The sequence below is a fragment of the Anopheles funestus genome, chromosome 2RL (genome assembly GCF_943734845.2).
Source record: "Anopheles funestus chromosome 2RL, idAnoFuneDA-416_04, whole genome shotgun sequence".
Classification (NCBI taxonomy): Eukaryota; Metazoa; Arthropoda; class Insecta; order Diptera; family Culicidae; genus Anopheles; species Anopheles funestus.
The window spans coordinates 59,355,275-59,365,632 of record NC_064598.1 but is presented as its reverse complement, the minus strand read 5'-3'; the positions used below and the strand labels follow the sequence as shown (position 1 = coordinate 59,365,632).

Sequence of the window (10,358 nt, the reverse complement as noted above, 5' to 3'; positions counted from 1 at the left end):
TCAATCAAATAGTTTTCCCTTTAAGTAATTGGTATGACATTACTAAACACTTTCCAGAAATCTGTATAAAAATCTCTGCTTATTCGTGACTCCAATACCGTTCCAAATGGAACACACGAAAGATCAGTGGATTTAAAATAACAATAAAAATCATAAACAGCTTATACTACAGTTTCGGTTACAAATTTGAAATGCAAACAACACATTACTATCTTTGTGTGTAGATATATTTTTTAATAAAATAATTACTCGGTTATGCGTTTTCCACGCACAAACTCCAAATTCCCGCGTATCCGGTTGATTGGAATTATCTCATCTTAACGTGTTATACATACTCTAAACTCATACGTGCTGTGTACTGTTCATCCTATTGACTTACGCTCTCTAATATAAACTGTACAATTTTGCTTTTCTTTTGTATCAACGCTTAACTTTAAATTCCATTCACTCAGATTCACTGCATTATCGCATTTACCAGCATCCACAACTGCAGTACGTTCACGAATTATAATATCTACTTCAGACATTTTGGTCTGGCGACAACTTAACCAGGGCAACCGTTCTTAAAATGATATCGCTTTTTACAGTATGTATTCGAACAAAAGGTAGCTTTATGCTCTAGAATGAACGCAAATTACGCTTTAATCTACTAACATGCTCCATTTGTTTGCGGCAACACTCTTTTGTCAACTATCCACATAATGAAGAAGCGCAGTAGCAGTCATTCCGATAAGCCGATAAACAACCGTATTTCTCTGTGCAGTTTTCTATCCAGCTTATGATGTGAAAATTATTATGAAGACTAAACCTGACATTTGGTAGAGTTTGAAGCGTTTTGATTTGTTACGTTTTTCTTCTGCTTTAGCTGTTTTGCTTTAGTTTGGAAGGAAAAGTCTGATGTGACGTAATACAGAAACATGTAGCGCAATCTTATAATAATGCCATTGTGAAACTTTCGTTGCATTAACTAATAATTTAGTATTCTGCGTAACTCATGTTGAACTCATGTTTTTGACTGCAATTCGATAAAAGGAGTATCCAACGAAATTTAGAAAGTGCCTTTCGCCATGGGCCAATCAAACAAATGACCAATAATATTGCTGGGTGTTTGTCATTTGCATTTGTCGCAATGATCAAATACCCAATTGTGGAAAGGATTACTCTGTTTCTTAACGGTAGTACAAATAATCATTTTTTTGTTTTTTTAAGTAGTACCCATAATCGTCTAATAATGAAAAGCTCAGTGTATGAATCTGCTCTGTCATGATTGTAGTTCAAACAAGGCGTTTTGGAGTGTTGCACTATCCATCATGCTATTTGACCCTCAATACTTTGTCAATACCCTGACGAACAAGGTATAAAATGAGTAAACAAAAGTAAGCGTAGAATTCGATCAAAAATCGGACTTGTTTTTTTTGATACCAAAACCAAACTGTCTCGCATAGACCGATCCTTCTATGGCCGGGATAGATTTTTTACTTATTAGTATATATATCGAACGTTCAAAGTAATCGGAAACGATGGTGTATTTCACTATTTAATTTTTAGTTTAATATTTTCGTGCTATGTTCCAGTATTTTACTAGAAATAAATTCCTTAAAACAACAAAGCAATTATTGTACAAAAGAGTTGTGAACATTAAATAATCAAATTTGTTATTTTCTGCGCTGTATCTATCAAGATCAGTTTTGTTGTTGTATCAAAGTGTTGTTAGGCTTATGCTGAAATATTCATAAATTTTACTAGACGGGTTGTGCAATACCCTTCTGGTGGATGACAGATTTATTTTTTAAAAAGTCTTGATCACTGTGTTTTTATGCTGCTGCTTTACTGGATATTAATCCCTGATTCGTGTGTTCCAGTCGTGTTAACATATGTGTTTTCATTATGGTATGCTCTATTGTACGTGTTTCTTGTACCCTACTGATAATATGATTTGTAATTTTTCTTCTTCTGATTTTGCCATTCAAAGTTGTGAAACTGGTCGTGCATTCCTTAGCTTTACATTTTATTTTCATTCTATATGCTTCCTTTAAACGAATATCATATCCCTAAACGGATAAGTTAACACAACATGTATTCATGAAACTGGGGCCTGCCTTGTAAATCAATTTCATCAAGTCCGTAAAAAAGTGACCCTAAATAGGAATAATATGATGCTTTGACGTTAAAAAATTGCTAATATTTATTGTTGGTAGGTTATAAAATGAACTTCATAATCCAGGTTGAAAAAAAAATCTGTGTATTTCAAAGGAATAGGATTAACACATCCTGGTACAAAAACTGTGTGTTGTTAGACAAAAAAGGTAGATAGAAATGTTAGGGTACCAACAGTGTAATGTTTGCTGCAACATTTTGAAAAATTATTGCCTTGTTTTGTGTTGAATCTTTGTAACTGTTTCAACAAATTTTCCAAAACAAAATATATATTACTCTAACCGAAATGTCTCCCTCAAATTACGGAGAAATGGTTTCGTATTGCGATGAAACCCCAATGTTAAAGTTTCATACTTCCCATTAAAAATTTAGCATAATCATGTAATTTTAACTATTACATTGATATGATTACTGACTCAAAACTGAAATCAAATTTCTACATGTGTAATTCTGTTAATATAGCAAAGTTCATATTTAAAGAAGACCAGCGTATGGATCGGTAAGAAAAAGGAGATACTTTGGATTGCACATTAAAAAAGTGACTATTGAAAACAGCTCGTACTAGTTAGCTGCGCGCATGTAGTACTATTTCCAGTGACACGTGCTAGGCCAAAGGCGAAAAAATTAGGCTAAGAAAAAATACAATGGAAAAAAAACCTGAATATGGTAAACTCCACATCACAAAACTGTCCGTTCTGAGTTGTTTCTTTAGAAAGCTGCACCCTGCAAAATGATAGCTACTAAAGAAACTTTTTACCGGTCCCTTTAGAAAGGTGGCGCAATTTGGTCGGATCGATTTTACACTTTAGTTGCTGAATGAGATCGAAAATTTTGAGTGCCGGGCCTACCTTCAGATTAAGCAACGTAATAATATCGTCCTTGCTGAGATCCAGCAAACGTTTGCCATCGATATCGTTCTGCACAAACTGTTCTGCATGTACGGCACAATCGTTGATTGTAAGAAAGGTAGCCACGTCCTTCACTTCCCAGCTATCTGGCATGATTTGCCCACTGTTCGAAACCGTCATACCGAAAGTGGAAGACGAGTTCAGTATGCCACCGACACCGACCAAACCGGAGTTACTTCCGTTCGAGTTGCTAAGACCACCAGCTGTACCACCACCGGCCGAGTCCGGTGATCCGCCACTGTGTGCTGAATCGTGGTGAATCAATCGAGGTATCGTCTTATCTATCTCGTTGTCTGCAATCTCCGACGACGGTGCTGTAGACGGAAGACCGGTAGCGGAACTAGACTCACCATCTTCGTCCTCCGTACGCATATCTACATCGTCCGTATCGATCGCATTGCCCGCTGTGGCGGATGCTGGCCCAGTGGTACCACTAGACGAGTGATCGAAGATTGGTCCGAGTGAGCTCGTTCCGCTGAGCAGCGATGCTGTTGTGTCGTGGTTTGTTTCGTGTTTGATGAATGTGTGTAAAGCTGTCGATGCACTGGTGATGTCGCTACCACTCAACGCAATACCCAGCTCTGGAGGTTGGTGATTATGTTGCATTTGCAGTTGATTCCCCATTAGCATTGAGGTGCCACTGTCACTCGAATACTGTTGCGATAGTTGACCTCCCAGTTCGGTCGTAACCATGTGACTGAGAGAACTGTAGTCGAATTGTCCTGGATTTGCGGACAACAGTTTCTGCTGCTCAAAGTGTTCTTGTTCCTTTTTTATTCTCGCCGTTCGTGTCGTGGGCGCTGGTTGGGCTGCAAAATTATCGATATAATGTGTACAACCCATTATTTCTGAACGAGATAAATGGTTGAGATCGATTAAAGGAAAAGTTCAAATGTGTTAATCGTGTGTATGATGGTTATATTGTTGAAGAATGTACAATGGAAATAATGTTAACCTATTTATGTACGACTATTTACACTAACTACATGTTCGTACCGTTACAGCGATCAAAGCGATTATTCGAGTGGTCTGTAATTTCCAGCAAAAAGATTAACTAAAAACTCCATTTACTCTCATCTCTACTCTACACCACATCAACATAATATTCTCACTAAAATCAAAACGTGTTTTCTTAACATCTATTTTGATTTCATTGTCGTTTTTAACTCACCATCATCTTGTGGAGGTTCCAGTTTCAGCTTTTTCTTTCTTTTACCTTTTTTGGTCGTTTTGGGTGAAATTTTTTGTGTCGGCACTACCTTTGGCAGAATACGTGGACCCTCCAATTTGTGACCCACTAGCACACACCATCCAATAGGGTAGATATCGGGACTTTCACTATCCAGCCACTGGTCATACTCATCTTCCCAACCATCAAAGTGTACCTTTAGCAAACGTCCAACCACCCGTGCAATCGTTGCAACACAGATCAGTCTTGGGTCCATTAGATCGGCAGATTCCAATTTCATTCCAACCTATCACAGCATTTCAATTACATTAGCGTGGTTCGTACATCGTACAAGGGCGGCATCTTCGTCATTGAGAAGCAATGCTTACCTTAAACCGTTGCCGAATTTGGTCTCGATGAAAGATATCCTCTGTTGCCGGTTTACACTTGGTATCGAGCAGATATTGTTCCCAGGTAAAGGTGCTATGATCGTATCCTTTCGGTGGCGTCAGGGTTATGTTGTTCTTTGCACAGAACCCGACCGGAAAAATGCAAGGCGATTTTTCGTGATAGCAAAACCAATCTGCCCCATTAATGTCCGGATCGTACGAATCGATGCGTACCATGATGTAGCCAAACTTCAGCACCGTCATGACCGTGGCAACACAGATCGAGGAAAGGTTTAGTGGATCGACAGCTTCCAGCTTCATGTTTTCCTCGAACCCTGTTTGCTTACCATCGTAGCAGTACTCTTCGAACTGAAAGTTGGTCTTAAACAGGTCCATCGTAGCGTCGTCTTCGTGTGGTTCTAAAATTTGATCACTTGCCGCTGCAACGAAAGACAATTAACATTAACACCACACATGACTGTGTTGAATGTAACAGCGAACGTAGTACAATACCATTCATCCTGTCCATGTATTCCTCCGGCGCGGCTAAGTTGTGTCCCACCGTCGTTGCCCAACCGACGGGATGTATCAGTGGGGAGTCCTCGTGACACCAGAAACCATAGTCATCTGGTAAGCTGTCGTAGTACCGTACGTATAATCGTTTGCCGATGATCTTACTGATGGTCGCTAGTTTCACTTGCGAGATACGATTTTTATCCACCACTTCCAGATTCAAACCAACGCGAAACCGAGACTTAAAACTATCACTAATTTTATTGTAGAACGTCGAGGGAAGGGTGCGCGCATTCGAAAGCCTTGCCACGAGAAATTCCTTCCAATCCGGGGACGGTTTCTCGATGCTCTTTGGTGGAATCAGTGGTTTGCCGCGTGTAGCACACCAACCCACCGGGTGAACTTCGGCCGAGCACAGATTAACCCAGAAATCCTTCGAAGCATCCCCGTCGAAGCCTTCGTAGCGAAGTAATGCCTTGTAACCACAGATGCGCAACACTGTCGCCACCCAGAAGCTATGCGGTATACCTCCAATTAGGGCCTGCGGAACATCACAGTCCGTGTTTTCCACCTCCACCTTCATCCCAATCACTACGTTAGGCCACATATCGTAACCGGGCGCGTGCTTGAAACAGGTGACCGGTGCGGCGTAAAACTTTGGCTCCGCTAGCGCTTGCGTCCAATCGTAAGAGTTGTGAAACTCGTTAGGTTTCCGACGAATGCTGTTGATACGGTCGTCCTGTGGACACGGGGACGGTAAACGGTTTCCCTTCGGTAGCTGAGGAATTTCCTCCTGGGGCAATAGCTCCTGTATCATGCCCGTTCCTCCAATCATCTTACCACCAAACATACCATTGGTGGCGTTATTGCTACCATCGTGACTATTGCTATTGCTATGGATACCTCCGCCACTCCCAGAGTTCGGCTGAGTTTGCGATGTTCCGGACATCTTGAAGCGATAGCCGATTGTTTGTACTTGTTCCTGATGCTGATGCAGTTGCTGTAACGGCACACGTTTGCTATCCTCGTCCCCCGTGGACAAATTCGAATCATCTATTAACTGATCGGGCGGTGTCGACAACAACCCGATGCTGGAGGATGTGTTGTCGTTCGTCGAGGACGTGGCTAGTGGTCTGCTGCTGTTGTCGTCGTTTGCCGTACTTACTTTGTTGTTTCCAGATCCTGTTCGGAACGGTGCACTGTACACACGAAGTGATTCGAATGAGCGGGCGCATGCCAAACTACAAAACCTCCGTTGCTTTGTGTAGAACGAATGTTTTACTCCGATGGCACCGCATTTTTCGCAGATAGCTACAAAAACAAAACAAGAGAGGATAAGTCAAGCATTAAAACGTCTTATCACTGATCGCTGTGCAAACAAGGGGAGAGTGAATTAAGTAACTTAGGGATCATTACACGACAAAGAAACACTTCTGTGCTCTGTATATTTAGTGTGTAAAAAGGAGGTCTTCAAATGAAACCATAAAATATTCTTTAATAAATCAAGTTTTAAAAGGATCTTTCATCATTTCACACACAACTCCGTTCCATTCCATATCTTGATAGCTTCATACAACTCGTAATAGTTACTATACTAAATCAGCTGTCTTTCCATATGCATTTTGTAATGAAGTGCACAGATGTGTAATGTAGGATGATGTGTAAATGTAGGTAGAAAATTATTTTATACGTAAGAAAAAACGAATTAGTACTACCAGCACACAGTGAACTCATAGCGAAACGAACCGATATGGCGGCAAATAAATATCAAATTATTTCAAATAAAAACATAACAACTTAAGAAAACCTACCCATGCCATCGCGTTGTATGGGAATCACCGACGGATCTATGTCACCTTTGTAAGCTATGGGGGTTTTTAGTACCAGGCCAGGTCTCTTCACTGGTCTAATTTTTTTACTCGGATATCGTTCAACAGGCATTGGGCCACCATAGAGCGTCGCAGGATAAGATACTCCACCGCTAAGGGCTTCTTGTTGCCGTGCCTGCTGCTGTTGAAATCGTGAAACCGCTTGGTTCGATACACCACTCTGATGGTCTACGTCCATTGTTTCCGTTGCGCCAGGACTGCATTGGCTATTGCTGTTACTGCTGTTGCTGTTCGAAGCATCTGCCATGACGTCATAGTCAAGGAAGTGATGCTGCATCAAGTGTGGATCGTTCATAAACTTGTACGGAAGCAAATTGTCCTGGCCGGACACGGAAAGGTAATCGCTTCCTGTCCCATTGTTTATCATCTGTTGATACTGCTCGTAATTTTGCAATGTGGGATGATCTTCATCTTCTCCAGGAGCCTCCAATCCTTCGTTATTTCCATCATCATCTGAGACCGACGATGATGCTGCTGCAGCTACTGCACCTGCCGCTGCCAGTACCCTGCTGTTGACTGCAAGTTTCCCACTCCCGTCCATAAGACGCATGCCAACAGCGGCCAGGTTTGGTGGTCCAATGCCTGCCGCTGTTGCCGGTGTGTTGCCATGCGTTGGAACGTTGTTTGCAGCGGCCAGTGCACCGGTTTGATCCAAAAATCCATATCCACTCAGTGCAAGCTGTTGTTGCAGTAGCTGCTGATGATGTTGCGCCTGCTGCTGCTGCTGCTGCTGAATATTGAACAATTCCGGATTAGTCAGTGCCAGGGCCTCGGCAGCATTCGGCACTGCGGCCATTCCGGACGGTGTGGGAATAGCCGTCAAGTGTCCGCTGTATTCGCTTATGAGCGAACTAATGGCAGCTGGATTCATGTCCTGCTCGTTACCAACAAAGAGCCAGATCCAATGATGGTTAAAGTTTCGGCCGTCCAAATTAAGACGTTTCGTTACGCCCAACAACATCCAGCAATGCGACACGCATTCGTGTGTATACACACATGCATACATAGATTAATTAACAATGATTAACGTCAACAATTATTAACACCAGAATGCACACGCATAAGTTGATGGATGTAAAACATAAACATTGCACGGTAATATTATTGTGTTTTTAGTGACGTTAAGGTGGAAAAGAGATTTTAAGGCCACAGTTTCGATCGTAGTTCAACATTACGTCCAGCATCGATTGAAAGCACGGGAGGTCACGAGTGTTTTTATATTCGCAATACGAATGCAGGTACAGTTTATACCAATTTCATTTGTTCAGGAGACATTTTCGATTCAACGGTGACAACAATTACAATGATGAAGGATGGCGCGGGTGGTGTGCATCAGATCCATTGTGTGTGTGTAACATAATCGTAAGACAAAACCAAACAAGCATAAAAAGGGGAAAATAGAAGAAAAAAGAAATGGAAATTAGACAAGATGAACAAACTAAAACATAATACAGCAACTGAAGCACTAGATAGCTGTTTGTGATGGCTGTGTGAAAAAAATAATGTTGTAATGCAAACGAGTGTTTTGTTTTGTTTATGTTTGCTTAAACAGAAAACAATTCTTCTTCTTGGTAGCATAAATGGAACTGTTATCACTGTGTGTTCTGCATTAGAAAGCAGGAATATTAAGCATACTTGAAACACATATAAACATATCTCGTTGAAGGGGAAGGACATGTATATTAAAATCATTGCTATTGCCTACCATAGTTTGGGTCTGTTGTGTGATATCTTCCATGACGCTTGAAACCGGCGGTGGTCCGTAGTAATTTGTTAAATTCTCATCAAGCGGTGATGCAAGCTGTCCCATCCAAACCATAGTACCAAACTCCTGTGGATTCATACTAGGCAACGCTCGATTGAAAACTAAAAAGAAAGAAACAAGATAAATTACGTTTAGTTACCGAATAAACATACGATATTTCATTGCACAGGGAATGCCGCATGAGCATTCGTTCGTACGAGTATGTGTGCGTGTGTGTGCGTACGTTTGTATATGCATGTGTTGGTTGACAGTAGTACATTTAAATGTATTGTGCATGGCTGGAGTGAGCAAGTAATCAAAATAAAACAGGAACGAGGTGGGATGTAATAGCACTTGTGATCTAAATTTTCTAGAACTAAATCGTTCAGCTATTGAGCTTGTAATAGAAAAATTATTACTGCTTAGCTAAACCGCAGATACACAAACAAAATGCGTGCGTTAAACCCACACACATACACACACTCACATCACGGCTGCATTCTAAAGTATGACGATAATTGCACGATTCCTTTCTACGAGCATCAGATGTTTAAAAACATGTATTAGTTCCTTTTCACAATGTATTGCAAAGAAAATTATTACACTGATCCAAATAAGTGAAGCGCATGGTAAATATGTAGCAATGATTTCAACCTATCGTTTACAATTAAACTAAAATCTAATGTTTGGATCACCATCCTGGCGCTAGGTAAATGAAACCCGAAGCATACAAAACGCATCAGAGCAATGCATTATCTTACCGCTACGGATTTACGGCCAGCCATTTAAACGCACTTCACTATTGGGAAAAAGAGAGAAAAAAACACACATTTTAAGGATGCTCATTAGCAAGCTTGCAAAGGAAACGGTGCACAGTACACACACACACTCGCATACGACACACAAACACAACACAAACTTCGACACCGTGCCTGTCATACGGTTCCTTCTTCCTTTCTTCCTTTCTTCCTGTTTGGCTAAATGAAACGGAAGGCTTTTCCGTTTATTCCTGTTCAATAATCTCATCGTTTTAGGTACCGGAACACTAGCATACTTCTTCTACGCAACTCTATCCGCCCGAAAAACATACTTACCATTCATATTTGAACACTAGCACGACATATCGAGCTTGCGTTTTTCTCGTCTCGGCGGAGAAGCAGCAGCACCGTATGAATTTCTCGCTTCCCAAGCCGTTTTGGCTATCTGTTCATCCGGCAGCGCTGTAAATGCTACGTCTGTGCGAGTTGTCTCCGAATGGATTAATCTTTTCCTACGCAACGTTTGGCGCTATTGTTTTCGTGCGTGCACCTTGCAGCTTGTATCGAGAGGGAGAAAAATACAAAAACGCGCTGGTAAAAAATATCTTTCACTCGAAAGCGCGAAGTTAAGTGTGTATAGAGAAGGTGGTTACATACGCGTTGCGTGCGGATGAGATACGCTGACAGCACTGCTCACCATGACCGCAATGTCAAAAGTGACAAGCGACAGATAAATTCGGTTGCGAAATGCGATAATTTGAGCAATTGAAACCTTGTATATTTGTTTAATATTCGCACGATGTGTGCTTCAGCACATTTGCTCATGTTTCAT

At 41.2% G+C, this 10,358-nt stretch overlaps 1 protein-coding gene across 2 annotated transcripts; it reads right to left on the bottom strand.

Annotated features, from left to right (window-relative positions):
• Window positions 1-205: 205 nt before the first annotated feature.
• On the bottom strand, window positions 206-10,216 carry LOC125761578 (polycomb protein Sfmbt). 2 transcript variants are annotated; one of them, XM_049422812.1, is made up of 7 exons: window positions 9,863-10,216; window positions 8,730-8,890; window positions 6,947-7,898; window positions 5,136-6,446; window positions 4,623-5,062; window positions 4,237-4,540; window positions 206-3,913 (listed from the first exon to the last, which is right to left on the bottom strand). In XM_049422812.1, exons 1-7 carry the CDS (start codon window positions 9,867-9,869, stop codon window positions 2,898-2,900), a joined length of 4,191 nt encoding a protein of 1,396 aa, XP_049278769.1. In that variant the 5' UTR covers window positions 9,870-10,216; the 3' UTR covers window positions 206-2,897. The 2 variants fall into 2 exon arrangements, with proteins under 2 accessions (XP_049278769.1, XP_049278770.1); XM_049422813.1 differs by having other exon boundaries at window positions 206-3,874; window positions 9,863-10,213.
• Window positions 10,217-10,358: the final 142 nt, after the last annotated feature.